The sequence below is a fragment of the Lepidochelys kempii genome, chromosome 13, assembly GCF_965140265.1.
Source record: "Lepidochelys kempii isolate rLepKem1 chromosome 13, rLepKem1.hap2, whole genome shotgun sequence".
Classification (NCBI taxonomy): Eukaryota; Metazoa; Chordata; order Testudines; family Cheloniidae; genus Lepidochelys; species Lepidochelys kempii.
The window spans coordinates 903865-927812 of NC_133268.1; the positions used below are offsets into that span (position 1 = coordinate 903865).

At 58.4% G+C, this 23948-nt stretch overlaps 2 protein-coding genes across 3 annotated transcripts in view; both read right to left on the reverse strand.

Moving 5' to 3' along the window:
* Positions 1-20352, reverse strand: part of LOC140897307 (uncharacterized) — a 41447-nt gene extending 21095 nt beyond the window's left edge. Inside the window, exons 1-13 of one of the 2 annotated variants that reach the window (XM_073309763.1) lie at positions 19430-20352; positions 17148-17294; positions 15567-15707; positions 14091-14321; positions 12932-13090; positions 11964-12107; positions 8804-8971; positions 8350-8493; positions 7718-7867; positions 6931-7074; positions 5867-6013; positions 5164-5295; positions 4662-4730 (exon numbers count right to left, since the gene is read on the reverse strand). In XM_073309763.1, the coding sequence (XP_073165864.1) occupies positions 4662-4730; positions 5164-5295; positions 5867-6013; positions 6931-7074; positions 7718-7867; positions 8350-8493; positions 8804-8971; positions 11964-12107; positions 12932-13090; positions 14091-14321; positions 15567-15707; positions 17148-17294; positions 19430-19505 (1852 nt within the window). In that variant the 5' untranslated portion in view covers positions 19506-20352. Of the gene's footprint in view, positions 1-4661; positions 4731-5163; positions 5296-5866; positions 6014-6930; positions 7075-7717; positions 7868-8349; positions 8494-8803; positions 8972-11963; positions 12108-12931; positions 13091-14090; positions 14322-15566; positions 15708-17147; positions 17295-17978; positions 18157-19429 lie in introns of those variants that run through there. The other variant, XM_073309764.1, reaches the window with a different exon arrangement.
* Positions 20353-21305: 953 nt separating this feature from the next.
* On the reverse strand, positions 21306-23367 carry LOC140897143 (BPTI/Kunitz domain-containing protein-like; the record flags this gene model as incomplete). Its single annotated transcript, XM_073309509.1, has 4 exons — positions 21306-21473; positions 22017-22184; positions 22291-22458; positions 23259-23367. Coding segments are annotated over 4 exons (456 nt in total), but the record flags the coding sequence as incomplete, so codon positions are not given.
* Positions 23368-23948: the final 581 nt, after the last annotated feature.

Genomic DNA, 23948 nt, shown 5'->3' on the forward strand with positions numbered 1-23948 from the left:
CCCGCTAGCTCTGTGTGCTGTTCATCACACTTAGCCCCCTCCCTGTCCAGCGTTATCCTTTCCCTTCCTTCAGCTCCGCACCTGTTGTGACAAAGTGGGACTGTTCTTAATGTTTCCTCTGAATATTGTGGGGGTGCCACAGTTTCCCCTAGGCAGTTCTTAAGTATCTAGGTGGTGGGGTAAGGGTGTATGATCGTTGCAGAGCCCTTGAGGGCAGGGGTGTGCAGGGGTCTGGACACAGTGAATGGCCGACACCCTGTTTTCTGGCAACTGATGGCCTGGGCCCTTCCCCCTGCAAGGTGAGAGCTAAAGGGTTGGAGAACAAAGGAATCCGGTGACCTCCTGGCCCGGAAAGGGACAAAGCCCAGAGGAGTGGGGGCTGGAGGGGGAGTCAGTTTGGGGCTGGCTGGGGACAAGGAGTGAAGTGCTGATGGAGTTGTCTGGCTCACTGCCCCGCAAAATGGACCCGGCTGAGGGGTCCTGTTCTCTGCACCTACAAGCTCTGTGTTAGACCATGTTCCTGTCGTCTAATAAACCTGTTTTACTGGCTGGCTTAGAGTCTTGTCTGACTGCGGAGTTGGGGTGCAGGACCCTCTGGCTTCCCCAGGACCCCGCCTGGGCGGACTCGCTGTGGGAAGTGCACGGAGGGGAAGAGCAGGCTGAATGCTCCGAGGTCAGACCCAGGAAGGTGGAAGTTGTGTGAGCTGTGTGTCCTGTAGACAGGCTGCTCACAGAAAAGAGTCCTGCCTGGCTTTGTAGGGAGCAGTTCCAGAGCATCGCCCCGGGACTCCATGACACCTGTAATGCCAGGTAATGATGGGCAAAGCCTGGATCTCCCTGTCCCTGGGTGCTGACCCATTCTAAAATCCCTACAGCTCCCTGGAGTGACCCTCTTCACCAACCGGGAGGGGAGCTGCTCTTCCCCAGAGTCCAGCTCTGCCCCCCAGAAGGCGACTGGCTGACAGCTGGGGCTGTGGGTGGCATTATTACCAAACCGATGGGGGTGAGGGATAGGATCTAGAAATCTAAATAATAAGATGGGTGAACTAGAGTGCCACGTATTAAATGAGGCTATTGATATAATTGGCATCACAGAAACTTGGTGGAATGAGGATAATCAATGGGACACAGTAATACCAGAGTACAAAATATATCGGAAGGACAGAACAGGTCGTGTTGGTGTGGGAGTGGCACTATATGTGAAAGAAAGTGTAAAAAATCTTAAATGAACCAAACTGTACCACAGAATCTCCGTGGATAGTAATTCCATGCTCGAATAATAAGAATATAGCAGTAGGGATATATTACCGACCACCTGACCAGGATGGTGATAGTGACTGTGAAATGCTCAGGGAGCTTAGAGAAGGTATTAAAATAAAAAACTCAGTAATAATGGGGGATTTCAATTATGTATCCCCATGTTGACTGGGTACATGTCACCTCAGGACGGGATGCAGAGAGAAAGTCTCTTGACACCTTAAATGACTGCTTCTTGGAGCAGCTAGCCCTGGAACCCACAAGGGGAGAGGCAATTCTTGATTTAGTCCTAAGTGGAGCACAGGATCAGGTTGAAGAGGTGAATATAGCTGGACCGCTTGGTAATAGTGACCATAATATAATTCAATTTAACATCCCTGGGCGGGGAAAACACCACAGTGGCCTCACACTGTAGCATTTAATTTCAGAAAGGGGAACTACACAAAAATGAGGAAGTTAGTTAAACAGAAGTTAAAAGGTACGGTGCCAAAAGTCAAATTCCTGCAAGCTGCATGGAAACTTTTTAAAGACACCATAATAGAGGCTCAACTTAAATGCGTATCCCAAATTAAAAAACATAGTACGAGAACCAAAAAAGTGCCACCATGGCTAAATAACAAAGTAAGAGAAGCAGTGAGAGGCAAAAAGGTATCCTTAAAAATACCAGATAAAGTCTGCTGCAGTTTCCACGGCATGCATCCGATGAAGTGAGCTGTAGCTCACGAAAGCTCATGCTCAAATAAATTGGTTAGTCTCTAAGGTGCCACAAGTCCTCCTTTTCTTTTTGCGAATACAGACTAACACGGCTGTTACTCTGAAACCTTAAAAAAGTGGAAGTTAAATCTTAGTGAGGAAAATAGAAAGGAGCATAAACTCTGGTAAGAGAAGTGTAAAAATACAATTAGGAAAGCCAAAAAAGAATTTGAAGAACAGGTAACCAAAGACTCTAACAGTAATAGTAAACAATGTTTTAAGTACATCAGAAGCAGGAAGCTGCTAAACAACGAGTGGGGCCACTGGATGATCAAGGTGCTAAAGGAGCACTCAAGGATGCTAAGGCCATTGTGGAGAAGCTAAATTAATTCTTTGCATCAGTCTTCACGGCTGAGGATGTGAGGGAGATTCCCAAACCTGAGCCATTCTTTTTGAGTGACAGATCTGAGGAACTGTCCCAGATTGAGGTGTCATTGGAGGAGGTTTTGGAACAAACTGATAAAATAAACACTAATAAGTCACCAGGACCAGATGATATTCCCCCAAGCGTTCTGAAGGAACTCAAATGTGAAATTGCAGAACTATTCACTGTGGTGTCTAACCTATCATTTAAATCAGCTTCTGTACCAAATGACTGGGGGATAGCTAAGGGCTCCAGAGGTGACCCTGGAAATTACAGGCCGGTAAGCCTGACTTCAGTGCCAGGCAAACTGGTTGAAACTACAGTAAAGAACAGAATTGTCAGACACATAGATGAACATAATTTGTTGGGGAAGAGTCAACATGGTTTTTCTGAAGGGAAATCATACCTCACCAATCTATTAACATTATTTGAGTGTGTGACTAAGTGGGACAGTTCTTAACGTTTCCTCTGAATACTGTAGGGGTGGCTCAGTTTCCCCTAGCATTTCTTAAGTCTGTAGGTGGTGGGATAAGGGAGTGTAATTGTTGCAGAGCAAAGGGCCAGGGTACATAAATTGCCGACACTCTGTTTCCTGGAAACTGATGGCCTGGCCCTTCCTCCCTGCAAAGTGAGAGCCAAAGGGTTGGAGAACAAAGGAATCCGGTGACCTCCTGGCCCGGGAAAGGGACAAAGCCCAGAGGAGGAAAGGCAGGAGAGAGTTTCAGTTTGGGGTTGGCTGGGGACGAGGAGTGAAGTGCAGATGGGGTTGTCTGGCTCACTGCCTCCCAAAATGGACCCAGCTGAGGGGTCCTATTCTCTGTACCTACAAGCTCTGTTTTAGACCATGTTCCTGTCGTCTAATAAACCTCTGTTTTACTGTCTGGCTGAGAGTCACGTCTGACTGTGAAGTTGTGGGGCAGGACCCTCTGGCTTCCCCAGGACCCCGCCTGGGCAGACTCACTGTGGGAAGCGCACGGAGAGGCAGAGGATGCTGAATGCTCCGAGGTCCGACCCAGGAAGGTGGAAGCCGTGAGAGCTTCTTGCCCTGAAGACAGTCTGCTCCCAGAGAGGAGACCTCACCAGAGTCCTGACTGGCTCCATAGGGAGCAGTTCCAGAGCATTGCCCAGGGACTCCGTGACAGTGGGTATCAACAAGCATGTGGACAAGGGTGACCCAGTGGATATAGTGTAATTAGATTTTCAGAAGGCCTTTCACAAGGTCCCTCCTCAAAGGCTCTTAAGAAAAGTGAGCTGTCATGGATTGGTAACTGGTTAAAAGATAGGAAACAAAGCATAGGAATAAATGGTCAGCTGTCAGAATGGAGAGAGGTGAATAGTGGTGTCCCCAGGGGTCTGTAGTGGAACAAGTCCTATTTAATATATTCATAGATTATCTGGAAAAAGGGATAAACAGTGAGGAGGCAAAGTTTGTAGACGATACAAAACTACTCAAGATAATTAAATCCCAGTCAGACTGCGAAGAGCTACAAAAGGATCTCTCAAAACTGGGTGACTGGGCAACAAAATGCCAGATGAAATTCAATGTTGATAAATGTAAAGTAATGCACATTGAAAAAATAATCCCAACTATACTTATAAAATAAAGGGGTCTAAATTAGCTGTTGCCACTCAGGAAAGAGGACTTGGAGTCATTGTGGATAGTTCTCTGAAAACATCCACTCAATGTGCAGCAGCAATCAAAAAAGAGAAGAGAATGTTGGGAATCATTAAGAAAGGAATAGATAATATAAGACAAAAAATATCATGCTGCCTCTCTATAAATCCATGGTACGCCCACATCTTAAATACTGCGTGCAGATGTGGTCGCCCCATCTCAAAATTGATATATTGGAATTGGAAAAGGTCCAGAAAAGGGCAAAAGAAACGAGATGGGGTATGAAATGGCTTCCCTGTGTGGAGAGATTAATAAGACTGGGACTTTTGATCTTGGAAAAGAGACGACTAAGGGGGGATATGATAGGGGTCTATAAAATCATGACTGGTGTGGAGAAAGTAAATAAGGAAGTGTTATTTACTCCTTCTCATAATACAAGAACTAGGGGTCATAGAATCATAGAATATCAGGGTTGGAAGGGACCTCAGGAGGTCATCTAGTCCAACCCCCTGCTCAAAGCAGGACCAATCCCCAACTAAATCAACCCAGCCAGGGCTTTGTCAAGCCTGACCTTAAAAACCTCTAAGGAAGGAGATTCCACCACCTCCCTAGGTAACGCATTCCAGTGTTTCACCACCCTCCCTAGTGAAAAAGTTTTTCCTAATATCCAACCTAAATCTCCCGCACTGCAACTTGAGACCATTACTCCTTGTTCTGTCATCTGGTACCACTGAGAACAGCCTAGATCCAAATGAAATTAACAGGCAACAGATTTAAAACAAACAAAAGGAAGTTTTTTTCACACACAAAAAAAACCACACAGTCATCTTGTGAAACTCCTTGCCAGAGGATGTTGTGAAGGCCAAGACCATAACTAGGTTCAAAAAAGAACTAGATAAATTCATGGAGGATAGGTCCATCAATGGTTATTAGCCAGGACGGGCAGGGACGGTGTCCCTAGCCTCTGTTTGCCAGAAGCTGGGAATGAGCCACAGGGGATGGATCATTTGGTCATTCCCTGTTCTGTTTCTTCCCTCTGGGGCACCTGGCACTGGCCACAGTCGGAAGACAGGACACTGGGCTAGATGGGCCTTTGCTCTGACCCTGTATGGCCATTGTTATGTTCTTATGATCAGCTCTGAGTTCTGTGCCAATGGCACAGGGTGGGGCTTACCTTCGCCCTGTGTGGGGCACTCTGCACGACACCGACGGCTGCAGCATCTCTCTGCTCCCGGGCAGTCCCAGTCACTGCGGCATCTCTGCCCACCGTGCCCCTCGGGGGCGGCTGGGCCAGCGCCGGGTTCCTCTGCAACACAGAGTGGTCACAGGGCAGTGACGGCCCATCCAGACAAGCCCTAACGCTCCAGCCGGTACCAGGGGTGGAGGCCCTGCTGGGAACAGGGCCAAGGGGACTGCAGGCAGATTCTGACATCTCCCAGCGCTCAGCGCAGGGTGGGGTCAGTATCAGTGGGGCTGGCAGGTGAAGGAAGCAGGAGCCGTGGCAAGTGGGGATGGGTGCGCTGGGAGACAGCTGATGTCTGGTGCTCTGCTCCGGGCTCCCCGCGGCTGCTTTCCACCACCCACTGTCATGGGGAGAACCCCTGGGCATCCCCATGGTTATCATCGTACAGCCCAGGGGCAGAGCTAGAGGGCACCATGTGGGGGTCAGCTCAGCCCCGCTGAGGTTGGGGGGAGCACTGGGACAGGGCTTGAGGCTCTGTCTCTATGACTGGCGGAGGGCGGTGTGTGGGGCAGAATGGTGCACTCAACTGGCTCTGGCTGGCATGGGGCCCTCGAGCCATCGGCCCCTGGGAGGGAGTGACGGGGTGGGCAGCGGGTGCCCCTGGAGCAGCCCACGTGGGCAGGTGCCGTCTCACCTGCCGTGGGGGAGGGCGGTGCACAGACGTAGCTGGAGCCCCTCCTGCAGCACTTGTCTCTCTTGTGGCAGTCGCTGTCCTGCCAGCACAGCGTCAGGGGCGGCCCCTCGTCTCTGATTTTAAATGCTGGGCAAAGCCCCGGTTTCTCTGGAACACAGGCCAGGCGCGTGGCAGTGAGGCCCTGCCCAGTCACAGAGCTGCCCCAGCCAAGTCCCAGCGACTCCATGCGGGAATGGGGCGGCAGGCAGGGGGCTCCTTGGGGAAATGGGCCAGGCCCGGCCTGAAGGGCGGCCCAGAACCAGTCCCCTGGCCTGCTGCCTCGGCACCTTCCCTGGCCTCTCCTTGCCCTTTGCTCTCTGAGGTCGCCCCCTCTCTGCCCTGTGACCCCATCTGGCTGGGGTCCTGGCACGTCCAGTCCTCTTCCCCCAGACCCCTCCCTGCCCCAAGCCCTGCCCTCAGCTGCCCGTCCTCTCTCTGCCTCAGCTCACGTGCCCTCTGTCCTGCCAGCGCTCCCGCCCCATGTGGCCTCACTCTTTGCTCCATCATGGCCCTCGGTCCCCAGCTCTCTGGGCCCATGTCCTCTGCCCCCTGGCCCCCAGTGCTCTGTGCCCCACGTCCCCATTCCCAGACCCCTGGGACTGAGCTCCCTGCCAATCAGGAGATGGTCAGACCTCCTGGGGCTTGGGGGAGTCAGGATCATTCAGGGCGTGTTTCCGGGGTGGGGACCTGGCCCTGGAAGGTATGTCTACACTGCACCAGAGAGCGAGCCGCCCAGGCCGTCTCCCCAGACTTGTGGGGGCAGGGCTTGCGCTAGTGCATGAAACATAACTGTGTAGACGCTGCGGCTCTGGCTCTCGAGCTGGGGTGGGGCAGGGGACAAGGCCAGGGCAACGTCTCCACCGCTATTTTTAGTGCGCTGGCTGAAGCCCTGCTGTTCCAGGTCTGTGCCGTGTAGACATATCCTCAGGGAGTGGCCCCGATTCTCCCACAGCCTCAGACACACGTCCTGCAGGGGGAACATCCCCAGTGCTCACGGGCCTGGTGTGGTAATAGCTGTTTCTTACCGTGCTTCGGTCTCAGGCAGGCAGAGCCACAGCTGAGACGGCAGCATTTCTCCTGGCCCGGGCAATCGTTGTCTTTGGTACATCGAAAGAAGCATGGGCTGAGGCTGTCCGCTGGCACTCGGGCTGGGCAGACGCCGGGTTTCACTGCAACACACAGAGCAGACGTGGCAGGGATACCCCCACTCACAGTGCAGGGCTCCTCGGGCAGCCAGCCAAGGCTGTGGGCCCCAGGGAGCCCCACGTGGCTGGGCAGGGGTGTACGGCCGTGCTGGCTGCACTTCCACTTGGAGCGTGCACAAGCCTGGATGTTGAACCTCCTTCTCGTCTTGTGCAAGAGCCGTTTCACGGCACATGCCCCATTATCCAGGCAATTTGTGACTCAGCTTCGAGGGCTTGGCTCTGTCAGATCCCTGAGGACCCCCACGGACACTGAAGGGTGGGGTGGGGGGCAGGGGAAGCTGATGCTGCACCGAAGCAATTGAGCAGAAACTAGCTCAGCAGTAGGACTGCCAGCACTCGGGACCCCTCCAGGAATGAATGGCCTCAGAACAGACCAGGCCCTGGTGTGTCAGGGCAATGTTCGCGGTCGCCCCAGGGGAACCTCCCATCGCCCTCTTGGCTAGGACAGAACTCCCGCATTTAGCAAACTGAACGTAGTACGAGATTCTATCGAGCAATGGGGGAGAACAATAAACCGCCCAGGGCGGGGTGGGGGAACGTGCCCCGAGCTGCTGGGACAGCGTGTTATGGGTGGCTGCACAGTGGGGTCTAGTGTTGCGATCCTCACCCTCCGGGATGAGAGCCACGGCCACGCAGGCCAGGCCACAGCCGTTGCTGCAGCACTTCTGGGCGCCCGGGCAGTCGCTGTCGGAACGGCATCTCTCATCACAGGCACCGACGGCTCCTCCTGGTAACGCCGGGCAGACTCCAGGCCTCACTGCGATAGACAGCCACGGGGCATCAGACCCTGGGCCGCAGCCTCGGGTGGGGTAAGGGCGTCCTGGCAGGAAATGGGCCAACCTGGCCCTGGCCTTCTGTCTGGGCCTAGCCCAACCCCTGTCCCTGCTTGGTCTTGGCCTCTCGCATGTCCACCTGTCTCCTGGGACAGGGAGCACTTTGGGAAGGAGAGTGAGTCCCAAGCACAATAAATCCAGCAACCTGTCCTGCCCCCGCCCATAAACAGCTCCCCCCTCCCCCTTGCACTCAGCACAGTCCCGTGGCCCCTGCTCCCTAGGCCGGGCGCTGACCCCCCTGGAGGCTGGGAGACCCGTGTGGCCCTCCCCACCGTGCCGGCCGCCCCAGGAGAGTGCTCAGCGAGAGTCCGGCCGGCGCTCGGGGGTGCGCGTGCAGCCGGGGGTGCATGCGTCGAGGGGACCCCTGGGAGCCCTGGCTCCCCTCACAGCAGCAAGCGGCTCCCACCTTCTGGGGTCACTGAGCGGCACTCGGAGCCGCAGCTGTTCCTGCAGCACTTCTGGGCGCCTGGGCAGTCGTCGTCACGGCGGCATCTCTTCTCGCAGGCCCTGGCCGGTCCCTGCTCTACGGCCGGGCACTCGCCGGGCTTCTCTGGGGCACAGAACAGTCACGCGGGCGGCGGTGAGATGCCCACTCGCCGGCAGAGCCTCCCAGCTCCATGGGAGCGTGAGCCAGGGCCCGTCTCCCCCCGGCCCTGCTCTCTCCCTCCTCTTCATCCCCCTGCCCCGGGCTCTTGGCCTCACCTGGGGCAAAGGGCCCCTCCGCTTCCCGCCTCCCGGGGCCTGAGCCCTCTCTCCCACCAGGACCCTCTGACTCCAGTGCTGGGGTGTCCCTGGTGTCCTGGGGCAGGGGATCCGGGCCCCCTCGGCAGAGCCGGCTGCAGGGAAACCTTCTCCCTCACCGTGGCCTGCGCAGGCCTGGACACACTCGGCTTCTGTCCTAAAGTTGTTGGCGTTTCCCCGGCAGCCGTGGTACAAGAACGGCTCACACCTCTGGGCGGTGGCGTTGTAGAAGTACCGGAAGGAGTAGACGTCACAGAGACCCGCTTGGGCTGGCAGCTGGCAAATGTCTGAGGGTACAGAACCGACCCTTCGTGGGGCAGCCTGCGAGGGCAGGAGCCTCTAGGGCAGGGCGGGAGCCTCTAGGGCGCGACAGTGGGGCTGCCCACTTTCTACTCCCACTAGGGTGACCAGACCGCAAGTGTGGAAAATCGGGACGGGTGGGGGGTAATAGGCACCTATATAAGACAAACCCCAAATATTGGGACTGTCCCTATAAAATCAGGACATCTGGTCACCCCAACTCCCACAAAACCGAACACCCTTGCCCTGCCCCCTGCCCATGCCCCGCCTGCAAGGCCCCACCCCTTCTCTGAGGCCACGCCCCTGCTCACTCCATCCCCCCTCCCTCTGTCGCTTGCTCTCCCCACCCTCACTCACTGGCTCATTTTCACTGGGCTGGCTCAGGGGGGTGGGGTGCGGGGGGGGGTGAGGGCGCCAGCTGGGGCTGCAGGCTCTGGGGTGGGGCCAGGGATGCGGGATTTGGGGTGCAGGAGAGGGCTCCAGGAGGGGGCTGAGGGGTTCGGAGTGTGGGAGGAGGATCAGGGCTGGGGCAGGGGTTTGGGGCATGGGAAGGGTGCGGGGTGCAGGTTTGGGGAGACGCTTACCTCAGACAGCTCCTGGAAGCAGCAGCATGTCCCCGCTCTGGCTCCTAAGCAGAGGCATGGCCAGGTAGCAGACACCACCCCCGCAGCTCCCATTGGCTGTGGTTCCTGGCCAACGGGAGCTGTGGAACTGGTGTTTGGGGTGGGGGGCAGTGTGCAGAGCCCCCTGACTGCCCCTATGCATAGGAACTGGAGGGGGGACATGCCGCTGGTTCTGGGAGCTGCCCGGACCCATGGCAGCCAGGGAGCCTGCCATAGCCCTGCTGCACTGCCGACTGGACTTTTAACGGCCCGGGCAGCAGTGCTGACCAGAGCCGCCAGGGTCTCTTTTCGACCAGGCGTTCCGGTCGAAAACCAGACACCTGGCAACCCTATGCTACAGGAAGTCGGAGCATTCCACAGACCGAGAACAAGAGCCCTTCTAGAGGTACCTCGAACGCCTCAGTAGGGTTTAACGGTGCCTGGGGGAGAGTGTCCCTGCTCCAGGGCTGCTGCCAGACACTGGCAGGGCACACAACTCCAGCACAGGGCCTGCCGGGCTGTCATTTCTGGGCGGCTTCCCATGCGGTGGAGAGAGACGGGGCAAACTGCTAAAGCTCTCACTCCCCTGAGCCCGAAGGGCTGAGCCTCTGCCCCCTTGCCTCTCCTCCCTGGGTGGGACCCCGGGGGATGGGATACCCTGCAGCTTCTCCTCATGGACTCAGCTGCGGGGCCTTTCCTTCATGCCTCGCAGCGGGTGTGAGAGGCGCTAGGGTGGGGGCCCCCAGCCCAGAGCTCTAAGAACCTTGAGGCTGGTGCCTCCTCGGATGGGCCCCCCCAGCCCTCGGCCCCCTGCCCCGTTTGTGCCGCAGAAGCCAGGTGTTAAACATGAGTCTGGCACCGGGGAATGTCTGAGCGGGGCTGCCTGCCTTGGGGGCTACGGCACCGGGGAATGTCTGAGCGGGGCTGCCTGCCTTGGGGGCTACGGCACCGGGGAATGTCTGAGCGGGGCTGCCTGCCTTGGGGGCTACGGCACCGGGGAATGTCTGAGCGGGGCTGCCTGCCTTGGGGGCTACGGCACCGGGGAATGTCTGAGCGGGGCTGCCTGCCTTGGGGGCTACGGCACCGGGGAATGTCTGAGCGGGGCAGCCTGCCTTGGGGGCTACGGCACCGGGGAATGTCTGAGCGGGGCAGCCTGCCTTGGGGGCTACGGCACCGGGGAATGTCTGAGCGGGGCTGCCTGCCTTGGGGGCTACGGCACCGGGGAATGTCTGAGCGGGGCAGCCTGCCTTGGGGGCTACGGCACCGGGGAATGTCTGAGCGGGGCTGCCTGCCTTGGGGGCTACGGCACCGGGGAATGTCTGAGCGGGGCAGCCTGCCTTGGGGGCTACGGCACCGGGGAATGTCTGAGCGGGGCTGCCTGCCTTGGGGGCTACGGCACCGGGGAATGTCTGAGCGGGGCAGCCTGCCTTGGGGGCTACGGCACCGGGGAATGTCTGAGCGGGGCAGCCTGCCTTGGGGGCTACGGCACCGGGGAATGTCTGAGCGGGGCTGCCTGCCTTGGGGGCTACGGCACCGGGGAATGTCTGAGCGGGGCAGCCTGCCTTGGGGGCTACGGCACCGGGGAATGTCTGAGCGGGGCTGCCTGCCTTGGGGGCTACGGCACCGGGGAATGTCTGAGCGGGGCTGCCTGCCTTGGGGGCTACGGCACCGGGGAATGTCTGAGCGGGGCTGCCTGCCTTGGGGGCTACGGCACCGGGGAATGTCTGAGCGGGGCTGCCTGCCTTGGGGGCTACGGCACCGGGGAATGTCTGAGCGGGGCTGCCTGCCTTGGGGGCTAAGCATCTCCAGCATCCCGCCCCAGGGGAGGGGTTGGGGTTTGACTGGGCACCTGTCCTCCCTGCTGGGCCTACCGCCTGCCCTCCCTCCTCAGACCCCAAACCCGCGAGCCGCTGTCCCGCGGCCTTGCTCCTTTCCCAGGTGTTCTCCTAAGTCCCGCCCCAAAGTAGCAAAGTTGGGGGGTCTGTGGCAGCCGCAATCCCCTGGCCGGGGCCGCTGGGTCGCCTCCTGCTGTGGGCTGCGGGCTCTGCAGCCTGGGGCAGGGCAGCACGGGGGGCCCTGCAGCCTTGGCGTCGTCCTGGGGTCCTGTTTCCTGCCCCCCTCTGCTCCGCCCGTCTTCCCCACGGACTCCTCCTGTCTCCCCCCTCGCTAGCCCCGCCTGCCCCCCCAGACACTGCCCCCCTCCACTCTCAGCCGCTGTCCTTAGCACCTGCCACCTCTTGGCCCCCGGCTGAGCTCCTGGTGGACAGAGCGTCCCGCCTCCGCTGAGACACTGAGCCCCTGGGGAAGCCAGGGTCCCTCAGGGCAGGTCTGGGGTGGGGTCCTGACAGGGTCTGTGGGGGGCTGCCAGGACACTCACCCTGCCCTGGCTCCAGGCAGGCCGCGCCGCAGCTCAGGGCGCAGCACTTCTCACTTCCCAGGCAGTCCTCGTCCGTCGAGCAGCGGAAGAAACAGGGATCGAGGACGCCCGCTGGGGCCTCAGCTGGGCAGACGCCGGGTTTCTCTGGAACACGAGGGGTCACAGGGCAGAGATGAGAGATGAGGGGTGGGCAGATGAAAGAGGAAAGAGAACTACGTGGGGGGGAGGGATAGCTCAGTGGTTTGAGCATTGGCCTGCTAAACCCAGGGTTGTGAGTTCAATCTTTGAGGGGGCCATTTAGGGATCTGGGGCAAAAATTGGGGATTGGTCCTGATTCAAGCAGGGGGTTGGACTAGATGACCTCCTGAGGTCCCTTCCAACCCTGATATTCTATGATTCTATACATGCCCTCATCCCCACCCTGGCTGCCCCCTGTCTTCACCCCTCTGCCCTGGCTGCCCCCTGCCTTCACCCCCCTGCCCTGGGTGCTCTCAGCACCCTGCCTTAACCCTGCTGCCCAAGCTCCTCTCTCCCCAATTTTGCCCAGCGCTCGTTCTCCCTGCCTTCCCTCTATCCTAATCCACACCCACTTTGTGCCACCCTCAACCAATTCGCTGCCAAAGGCTGAGGCAGTGTCACCGGGCAATGCCCTTTGCCCACCAGGGATTGCAGCCTGGGCAGGGCGTTAATTGCAGGCTCTTCCCCGGGTCTTTAGGGGCACCTCGGGGATAAAAAGTCTGCTCTCAGTAGCCGTGCCCAAAGGCAGGGGCGTTGGAGGGCAGTATGCGAAGCGGGATGAGCCCAGTGCTGATGGGGAGAGAGGCGATTTGTGGGGATTTGTTTGGGCCCGGGCGCAGCTGCCATTGGCCCTGGTGCCCGCTGTGAATCGGGGGGGGGGTTGCCCCAGTAACTCTGTGCCTAGCCCGCATGCCAACAGCACGCGTGGTGCTGCCCGCCGTCTCTGGTACCTTCCTCCGGCTCCACGCAGCGGAACCTACACCGGTTATAGCAACACTTCTGCCGCCCCTGGCAGTCGGTGTCATTGCGGCACAGAGGGGGCTCTGTGTAGAGACACCTGATGAGGTTGGGTGGGCAGGTTCCACGTTTCCGTGGTGTCCAAGGCTTCCCTGCAACAGAAATGAGGCCCTAGGAACAACCGCCCGTGGGCAGCAGAAACCCCACCCTCTAGTGGCAATAACACCATGGCAGTACGTGGCGCTCAGCTAGCCCCATGCACCATCGCTGGGAAACAGGCAGTGGCCTCGTTTCCCCGGTGGAGACACTGAGGCACTTTCCTGCAGAAAGAGGCACATGCAAATAACCAGCTACGTGCATAACCAAGGATCTGCACCCGGCACTGCTGCACGCGATCCTGGCACTAGTGGGCACCGAGCAGGCAGGCTAGTGTGCATCCATCTCTGCACACTCGACTGCACACACCAGCTCCTGCAAATGCTCAGCCCAAGCTGAGGGTCCAAGTGAGCCCGGAAGTGAATGCCGGGCTCCTAATGCAGCGTCCTGCTCTCCCCAGCGCATGACGGTTGCCTTGGCTAATTGCTGCCTGCTTACAGGGACACCTCACACAGCAGGAGAGAGCTTTTAGAACTAGGCTAAATAAATAAGCCTGGGCCTTTGTTCCCAGCGAGTTCAGAACACCCCTGCAGTTGGCGCAGGTAACTGCTGGGCTAACAAAGCTGCCACTGGGGGCTGCAGCGCAGAGGCATGGTTACCAACAGCCTGTAAATCACAGGTTTCCCTCTGCCCGTTACTAGGGTTGCCAGTTTTGGTTGGACGTATTCCTGGAGGTTTCATCACAGGACATAATCTTTAGTCAAAGATCAATTTTTAATTCCTGGAGCCTCCAGGACAATCCCGGAGGGTTGGGAACCCTGCCTGTTACTGACGGGCGGTTGTGGCTGCACCCAGCACTGGCTGCAGTCCCAGTCACTGCGGCACCGCCCCTCCCAGCCATGGAAGGGCCCAGCTTCACTGCAGAAGGGCAGGGATGTCCCTGTCTGTGGGGGACCAACAAGCCCTAGTGACTCTCTAGGGGGCGGGGGGATCTGGTGAAAAATGGGCCAGCCTAGGACCAGTCCCCTCACCCCCCCGTGCACTCAGAATCTTCACCTGTAGCACTGCTTCCCTCTTGAGTCTGTTTGGTCCAGCCCCAGCCCTCTCCGGACTGGGCGGGCGGCAGGGCGGTGCTGAGGGCACCTGCTTGTGGAGGGACACAGTCAAGGCCACAGCCGGTAAAGCAGCATTTCTGTCCCCCAGGGCAGCTCCTGTCGCTAGCACACTTGTTGTTGCAAGGAGCAAATGGCTGTAGTACTTTCCTCTTGGGGCAAACGCCCGGGGAGGCTGGAAAAGAGTCAGAGTCCAGTGTGACCGCGTCGGCGAACGGGCAGGGCCTTCCCCACCCTGGCCTGAGAAGCATCTGGGGGTTGTCGGCTTCCTGGGGGCAAAGCCCCGGCCAGGCCGGCTCAGGTGCAGAATGGTGTGACCATGTGGGAGATGCTTGGCTCCTAGAAGCTGCTGGTGTGGAGGCTTGTTCCTTGTTTGCCTGGCTGGGGAGCTGCAGGATTTTGGACCCAGATAAGGGCTGGGGTCATACTGACCCGTCTCTCCTGCATGGCAGTGCTCAGCAGATTGCAAAAGCCTCAGTTAGTCACTATCAGTCCAGCCCAAGGTCCTCCCCCACTGGGCATTTTGCCTGGCTCAGCCCTACAGGGGCAGCTCCTTGGGTTCCACGGCCCAAAGCCCAGCTCCAGCAAAGCACTTGGCACCAGCTTCACTTCGCCCCGGGGAGCTCCACGGAAGGCAACGGGGCTGCTCGGGACTGGCGTTCTGCCTGGGGGAAAGCAGCTCGCGGGGCTGGGCTCTCTGCCTGCAGGGGGAGGGGGCCCGGCTGGCTGAGTCCCAGCGGCTGTGGAGGCCTTGCCGCGGGCAGTGGCATTTATCTACCCAGCGCTAATTCTGCGGTGGAGGCAGGGGTTGAGATTTCCTCCCATGGGCGCAGGCCTTCCTGGCCCACAGGGCTGCTGCAGTGATCAGGGGTATATGCAGGGCTGTTCCCTCCCCCCCACATTCCCATCTGTGCTCACTGGAGATGGGAGAAGAATATACTGAAGAGGCCTCAAATGCATGGAGAGTCTGGATTGCATTGCCTCCGTCTGCGAGCAGCAGCCTTTTAAGGATGAAGCCGCTCACTTGTGCCATGCGCTATTCTGTGAAAAGGCTTTTCTCACTCCTCCCTGCAGTGGAGCCCTGGGGCTTGTTAGCTGCCGGGAGCCTGTGGACACTGTCTGTCAGCGCAGGTTCGCTGCGGGACAAGGGGCGGGGGAGCCATTTCCAGAGAGTTCAGGTACACGGCTGCAAGGCCAGGTCATGTCACAGTGACCATGTTTGCACATGCAAATTGGGTCCGTGTGTTGGCAAATGTGCCTGATTTGCCACGTGAGTGGACAGCTGCTGTGACTGAATGCACGAACGCGGCACACAACTGTGCGTGCGAAATGTCCATGTTATCATGGCCTCACTGGTTTGGAAAGCCAGCCTGCTGTACCAGGCTGATGCAGCCCCTTGAGCTACTTCGCAGTGTTTCACCTGGCTCAGCTTCGGTGCATTTTCTGTGGCAGCCGATGGTGCAGCACTTCTCGTCCATGGAGCACTGCGTGTCGTCGGAGCAGCTCACAAGACAGATGGTGACCAGGCCTGCGTCTGGCTTGGGGCAATACCCCGGGTGCACTGGGAAAGAAGGAAAAAGAACAGGGGATTTGTCAAGCCATGTGTACTTACGGCTCAGTTCTGGGGTGTGGATCGCTCGGTCAAATAGGCAAAGGCCTGACAGGTACATGGCAATGCAATGCCCTTCTGTGTGGCTATCAGCTATGGAATTGCCCATCTCCCTATAGCTCCTGTCACTGCTGCTAAGGAAGAGTTCCTGGTGTCTGTGATATGTTCTAACGTGCATGGTGATGTTGCGAATACACACAACGGAGCGCAGCGGCTCCCAAGGGTGGGAAGGAGAGAGCCTGAAGTCCAGGGAAGCTGCGGCCTGTATCAGAAGAGATGCCGTTTCCAGACAGTACTGCCCGTGGATTGGACGGGTTCCCCCACTCTCCTTCCTGCAGGGTGTGCTGTCACCGATGCTGCAGAAGCAGGAGTCTGCCCCTTGGCCAGCACAGCTTGGACACGTCTCCCTTTGCCTCCCCTGCAGAGCCCGGGGAGGGAGCTGGGGATTGTGAGCCAGGAGCTGAGGCGAGGAGTGCATTGCATCACAGGCTGCGGGTTATTGTGACCCAACGGCCAGAGCCAAAACACCGCACGTCACTTTTCAGCTGGCAGGACACAATGTCAGGCTCCCCCCTGCCACGTGGCAGGAGCTGCTGTAGCCTGGGGGCTCTGGCGGAGCCCTGATGAGAGGACCTGGCTGATTGTGGGCAGCCATTTCTCCGAGAGCCCTGAGGATCTGTTCCCAGCGCCCTGGTGCAGAGCTCATGGCCTCGCTCCCCACGGAACACCCTGTAGTACAGCTCAGCGGCTCCTGAGCCGGGCCCCGCAGGGAACGTGTCCTTTGAACTGGCTGTGGGACCCAGAGCTCCCCCGAGACCTGTCAGGATGGGGCACCTGCCCAGCTAACGCCAGGGGAGAAAGGTCTCTCAGCTTGGCAAAGTGAGCTCTTCAGAGCTGTTCCTGGGCGACGGGGCCGGAGACTGGGGAGCCGGGAGAACAGCTTCAGATTTCAGTCCTTTGGAGCTGCTTTTCTTTTTGCTGATTCCTAACTAACAAAGACGAGTCTCCCCAGCCCCTGCTCTGAGGCTGTCTCTGGCACTCCCCAGCGTCTGACGCTCCAGAGAAAGGCAAACATCCGCAATGTATCTGACCAGCTGAGCAGGGCTGTATGTGGGGGACGAGCAATTTCTTCCTGACCCCTGCAGCAGTCGGCATATGCCCTGAAGCCTGAGAGCTGATCACCCTAATCTTAACGAATGGTAGTGCCATCCAGCCCTCTGAGCTCCAGAGGCAGGGAATTCCACCGGCCGCTACATCTCTGTGCAGAGACCCCCTCGTGGTGGTGCTGGCTGAGCTGCCTTCGTCTCGTCAGACCCACCCCCACCTTCTGCTTTATTATGGGACAGGACTGAAGAGCCTCCCCTGCCTGCCCATAGGGGGATCGGCCGGTACCTGAATCCGGGAGGACGCAGACTCTCCTGTCCCCTTCGCTGCAGCACTTCTCGCTCCCTGGGCAGGACTCATCCGAGAGACAGTAGGCCTGGGGGGGTCGTGCGGGCCCCTTCATTTCGGCTGGACACTCACCGTCCTTGGCTGTGGCTGTGCAGGAGACAAGAGCCCAGATCACTTGGAGGAGACAGTTGAACCGCCCTCCTGGGAGGGGAGCAGCTGTCCTTGCTGTGCTCTCCCCACCCCAGCCCCGGGAATGCAGGGTCCCGGCCTGACCCTTGAGGCCAAGCGTTCAGCACCTTAGGACTGAAGCTGGTGGCTCTTGCGGGAGAGGCTCTGTGATTACCCCAGAGAAGGGAGGCACAGGAAGGAAGCTGCAGGGAGTTGCTGCAAGGTTTAGGCGGGTAAATATTTATTAACTGTTCTAAAGCCTCCTCGCCACGTCCACGCCCTCAGCCCATTAACCCAGCCCACCCCGGGCCTGCACAGCGGGGAGCCGCAGTGGAGCAGGACGCGGTTCTCCTGCAGTTGTGTGACTGGGCTGCTGGGCGCCCGTTGCTCCTCCTGGGGCGATTCGCCCTTCGAAGGCAAACAGCCTGTGGTAACAGGCCAGCGTTGTCTCTCCCAGGCCGCAGGCGGTCGAGCGCAGCTGTTCAGAGTTCACCCTAATGTCCTGTGGGCCCCCCTGGGGTTTCGCCAGGGAAGAACCTGCTGCCTGGCCAATGTCTGATGCGCACGGGAGACGGAAGGGCCTGATCCTGCTCCCCGACATCAGTGGCAGCAGGACCCAGCCCCTCAGCCACTGCGCTGCCTCTGGCTCTCGCGCTGTGCTACCTTCGGGCTCGTGCTGGGTGAACGATGGAGCTTTGGATTCAGTGGCCAAGACACACACACAGACTGTCGTTTCAGGTGGAGCAAAACCTTCGGTTTCCAGCTGGTTTTCCCTTTACTTTTGTTCGTAGCTACATTTGAAACAAAATGGCTCAACTTTGTGTCCTCAGCAAATTTCATTAGCTCACTCCTACTTCCTGTGCCAAGGTCACCAATCAAAACAGCCAATAAGAGTGGTCCCAAGACTGATCCGAGAGGAACACCACCAGGAACCTCCCTCCAGCCCGGCCCTCCCCCTTCCAGCACAACCCGTGCTCATCTCCCCTTTCGTCAGCTCCTTGCCCACGCCACAGTTCTGTGCTAATCCCGTCTTCTCCAGTTAACTAGGAATTTCCCACCTGCATCGTTTACTGACGTCCAGCTAGATTAGATCTTCCACATTTCCCTCCTCTAGAGAATCAGGTCTCTTATCAAAGAAAGACACCAGGTTAGTCAGGCACGATCTGCCCTTGGTAAACCCGTGGTGCATTTCATCTCATTTACCTCCACGTCTTTATTCTTTCCTTCACAATGTGTTCTAAACCCTTGTGTTCTGCAGAGGTCAGGCTAAAGGGGCTGTATTTGTGAGGATCACTTTTTTCCCCTTTCTTAAATACAGCCATTATCTTCGCGATTCTCCAGGCACACGGACAGCTATTTTGTCATGCCTGCACCGGTTACAGATCAGAGGCTTTGCAGCCACCTTTAGTCATTTCACTTTGGTGACATTAGCACGGCTGAGTGCGAAATCCACGTTACCGCTGCTGTTTAGTCAGGTCTTTCCCTCTGAAACCCGGAAGAGCCTCTTCCCTGGTGCAGCTCAGCTGGGGAAGCCAGGCTGGCAGCTGGAGCATGGACAGACCTCCCATGTTTACAGCATTGTGCTGTTCCTTGCTCTGAGCAGGGGGTGAAGCCAGGCGGCAAAAATGTCTGTGCCTCTTAAAAACCGGCCTTACCAGGTTGAGCTGGTGCCATGCCACCCAGACCTGACATCAGCTGTCAGCACAGCCAGTCCTGGGGGTGGGGAGGCTTGGGGCTGAGGTTTTCAAACCCTGGCCTCGCTGGTCCACCTGCAACTTAATGGATGTACATACCTGTGTGCACTTGCATAGCCTAATGGCCGTGCACCGGGGCTGCGTACTGTACATGCTCCGAGTATGCTCGTGCAGAACTTATAGCATGCATGGCCCGGTCCCTGGGCAAGGGCCCAGCTGGAAAGCAGCCCTATAGGCAGGGTGGATTTCCATGGGCAGCATGTGGCTGTTCCTCCTCTGAGCCCACATCAGCGCCACGCAGGGCTATGGCCATGGAGCTCTTCATTAGCCAGCCATCGACGGCCAAGCTGGTGCTGGGCTCTAGATCCCCCACATCCACCCCAGCTGCCCTGGGCCAGAGGAACAGGGCAAACCACTCACCACTTTTCTCCTTCTTCCATGTGGCGTTCCCCAGGGCCAGGAGCCCCAGGAGAAGGAAGATGGTACCTGACTTCATGGTGCTGTCAGGGGCTATCTCTGAGCACCCAGGGCTGAGCTAGGTGGGGATTTAAACCCTGCATGGGTGGGGCAGGGCCAGCAGGGGGAAGGGCTGGCTCCCACATGGTGACCTGTAGCATCCTGCCAGAGGCCAGCTTCCAGCCAGTGCCAAGCCTGGGAGCAGCACAAACACAGGACGGGGAGTTCGCAGAATCCCGTGCTGGATGCCCTGCCAGATTGTGTCAACAGGCTTATCGGCCGGCGAGCCGCGGGGTGCATGTCAGCATGACCATCTGCAGCCTGGGCCTGCTGCTCCATGTCCTGGGGTCAGGGCAGAGACCCACTGAGGCAGCGCAGGCCCTGGTGCCCAGCGCAGGTCTCAGGCAGCCCCTTTGCCTGGATCCCCCTCTGCTCTCGTGCCGATCCCCCATTTCTGCTCCAGCCCCATTGCTCTCCCTTAGGGGCTCAGCAACGATAAGGATTTGGGTTAAACTCTGACATGCCATACGCTTGTCTACTGGGGAGTCCCTGCACTGCTGTATTATATTGTCTCTCTGTTCGCTCGGGGTTCAGTGAATATGGAAAATCCTCAATAAACAGAACTGAAACAAAGACCAAAGTGATCTGGGGCCCTTTAACATGACAGCTGAGAAGCGTAATGTTCGCGGCCAGGCCTGAAGGGCCTTGGAGGAGACATGAAATGGTGTCACAGAACAGAGACATCATGGGAGCAAAAACGGTTTCCTTGGCCTCTTGGGAAATGTTTGGCCTCAGTTTGGCAAAGCATGTGCCAGAGCTTTGGGTGTGTGGATGGTCTGAGCTTGGACCACACAGGTCAGACTATGGTATGGGGGAGTGGGGCCTGCTGACCCTGGGAGTCACCCCAAATGGGTAGCGCATGAGACACCAGCAGATCTGCATCCGGATCCTGTTTCAATCCTGTAAGGTGCAAACGAAGCCTTTCCTGTGTGCAGTGATCCTGAATGACAGGGTCATGGCCCCACTGTCTGTGTGATCTCAGGCTGACCCCCTGAGGCAGAGACCCGGTGCCTGCCTGAGACACCATCCCGAGGGAGCACCTCAGCCATCGGATTGCTACTGCCCAGGGGCTGAGAGGTGTCATGCTGGAAGGAGGTAGAGACAATCCAGCCAACTGTGCGGAACGCAAGCACCCTTCCCCAGCCTCTCCTTGCCCGTGGATGAAGAATAAGAGGGGGTGCCATTGGGCCCAGGTGTTAGGATGCATGTTCAGTGGTGATAAGTGCCCAGGCAAATAGCTGGCAGGGCATCTAGCTGCATTTACCATGCTTGTGCATGTAACTGTAGGAATTGTGTATGCAAATTGTGTTGCAAATGCACCCGCATTCTATAAAAGCATCTGAAAAAATCTGAGAAAATGGGAGACAAAATAATCCTGCAGGGCAAAGGGCGGCCCACCCCGATTCTATTCTTTGTGCAACACTCAGGGCTCCGCTCTGAGTGGGGCCAGGGGAAGACACAGGCCCTGCTCCAAGGAGCTAAATCTCTCCCCTGGGCTGGTCACATCTCCACAGGCACGTGCAATGCACTGTGTGAGTCTGACTGGGCCACACCGAGATTCCAGTGCACAGGAGCAAACCCTGCCGATCGGTGCCTGATGGGGTGGAGGTGGGGAGTGCCAGGGGCAGGCTGTTGCAGGCACAGTGTGGAAATGTTGTTCTGCATTTCAGACACCGGCTAATGATCCAGACTAGAGGGGGAAACAGGTTTGAATCAGCCACATCCCTTTATCTGTAACAATGCAAGCACCTCCGGTGAGACCCCATTACCCCAGGGACACAGTAACAAGTTTGTGAGAAGCACATGCAGAAAAACCTATTTCCACACAGGACAGGGACTTGACAGCAGAAGAGCATTGCATCAAAGGGTCATGCTGGGTGAATGGGACTGGTCCCCAGGGACTGCAGCTTCCCCGTGGAGCCCCATTCTGGCCAGGGCTAGGCCATGCCTGAAAGAGAAGGAGAAAGCGGTTGGGGCAGGGCCGAGGACAGGCCAGAGCCCAGGGCACAGGACTCCTGCTCCCCAGCCAGCTGGGGAATCTCAGCCCCTCTGGGCCCACCTGGGGTCGGCAGGCAGCTCGAATGGGTGTGGGCGATTAGGGGGGCTAAGGGGAACCCTAAAGAGCAAACAGTCAGAGGGGCCCGAGTGCGTCAGCAGCAGGGAGCCTGTGTCAGTCAGTGGGTTCAGTGGGTCTCCAGGGAGCAAGGGAGGAGGGTCCAGACACTGCAGAGAGGCCAGCTAACGTCATTCATAGGCCTTGCCCACAGACGGGGTCCAAGAGGGCCCTCGCCCTGCCAGGGCTAGCGGGGAGGCTTCGAGACGGATGTGTCCAGAAGGCAGGTCTGTGAGGCCCCAGGCTCAGAAGAGAACCCCAAGTTCTGGAGGGACTTTCTGAGGGAAGTGGCTGAGCCACTGACCAAACCCGCAGCTTGGCCAAGCTGGCGGCCCGATGGGAGGGCTCGGGGCCCCAGCCGCTGAGCTGACACCTCACCGTGGCCTGCGCAGGCCTGGAGACACGTGGCTTCCGTCTCAAAGTTGTTCCTGTTGCCGTCGCAGCCGCCGTACGTGAACCTGTCACACCGCCCGGCCTCAGCGTTGTAGACGAACCGGGGCAATGCGGCGTCGCAGGGTCCCGCTTCAGGGGGCAGTTTGCAGATGTCTAGAACAGAGAACAGAGAGTGCCCGGCAGTGCCGTGCGGACTGCGTGGAGGAGGATGCCCCTACAGAGCGAGCTCAAACTCCCCCCCGCCAGGCCCTGCTCTCACCAGGGGGCCCGCAGGCCTGCAGACACTCCTCTTCCACAGCAAAGTTGTTCTGGTTCCCCTGGCAGCCGCCGTAGATAAACAGCTCGCAGTGCCTGGAGCTGGAGTTGTAGAAGAGCCGAGGGACCCAGGCTTTGCAGGGCCCAATGTCGGGGCTGAGCTGGCAGAAGTCTGGGGATGCAGAGCAGAGCGGAGGGAGTGCAGGGGACGTGACTCCATGCGGCACAGCCAGGGCCTGTCGCTCTCTGTCTCCGACACGGCTCCATGCCCCACGGTCACAGCCAAGCACGGCAGGGCTAGTGGCCTCTCCCTGCTGCCCCAGGGCGCTGAGCTCAATGCTCTGCAGGCTCCCAGCGCCGCCTCTGCCTGTCGGGCAGGGCGCTGTGCTCTGGGGGTCCTGCCCTGCTCCCTGGGCCCCAGTTTCTGAGTCTTGCCGCTCAGGGATGGGGAGGAGGTGGGGGGCGAGGGATGCACACCCTGCTGCAGGTGTCCTCTGCTCGGGCCAGGCTGGTGCCTCCTGGGACTGCTCAGTTTGGAAAAGAGGCAACTGAGTGGGGATAGATAGAGATCTATAAACTCATGAATGGAGCAGAGAAAGTGACTAGGGAAGTGTTAGTTACCCCTTCCCATAACATAGGAACCAGGGTTCACCCAATGAAATTACTAGGCAGCAGGTTTAAAACAAACAGAAGGAAGTATTTCTTCACACAGTGGACAATCAACCTGTGGAACTCACTGCCAGGGGATTCTGTGAAAGCCAAAAGTATAACAGGGTTCAACAAAGAATTACATAAGTTCCTGGAGGTTAGGTCCATCGATGGCCATTAGCCAAGATGGTCAGGGAGGTGACCCCATGCTCGGGTGTCCCTAAACCCCTAACTGCCAGAAGCTGGGCCTGGCCTCTGTCAGGACAGGGTACGGAGCTAGGGGACCACTGGCCTGACTGTGTGGCCGGTCGTATGTTCTCTTACTGGAAATGGGCTCCGAGCAGCGGGTTCCGCACCGGCCTGGGCAGCACTTCTCCGGGCCTGGGCAATCCGCATCCCGAAAGCAGGCGGAGCAGGACCTGTTCGCCAGGCAGGGGCGGCAGCTCTTACTGAAGTTCAGGCCTGCGGGCATGAGGACCGGGCAATAGCCGGGCTTCTCTGCAAGCAAGGGACGTGCTCAGGGGGTGTGTGTGTGTGCCACCCGTTATCCACTCAGCCTGGAGCCCTCGTTACAGTTTGTCGCTCCAGCTGGGTGGCTCTTTGCAGAGCAGGGCTCAGGGCTGCACAGACACACACAGTTCCCTGGGCAGCCCACAACAGGCTGCAGTGGAGCAGCTGGGGGACGCTGGGGGCTCCTGCAGGGCTCAGGGTCGCAGGCAGCCGCAGCCTGTCCGAGGGGGGAATTTGTGATGGGGGAGAGTCAGGCTCAGCCCCAGCCCGTCCCCAGTGTCATGGGCGTGGGGCAGCTGGGAAGGTACCAGGTACTTGGGTCCCCCCCTGGTTTGCTGGGGCTGGTGCAGTGCAGCGATCTGTCTGCAGCCGGGGGCTGGCGCACCCGTCCCAAGGGGACCCCAGCTCAGCCGGTGCCGGGCGCTCTCACTGACTGAGACACGCATAACCACTCGCCGTCTCTGGTACCTTGTGCCGGGTCAACACAGCGGAATCTGCATGCGA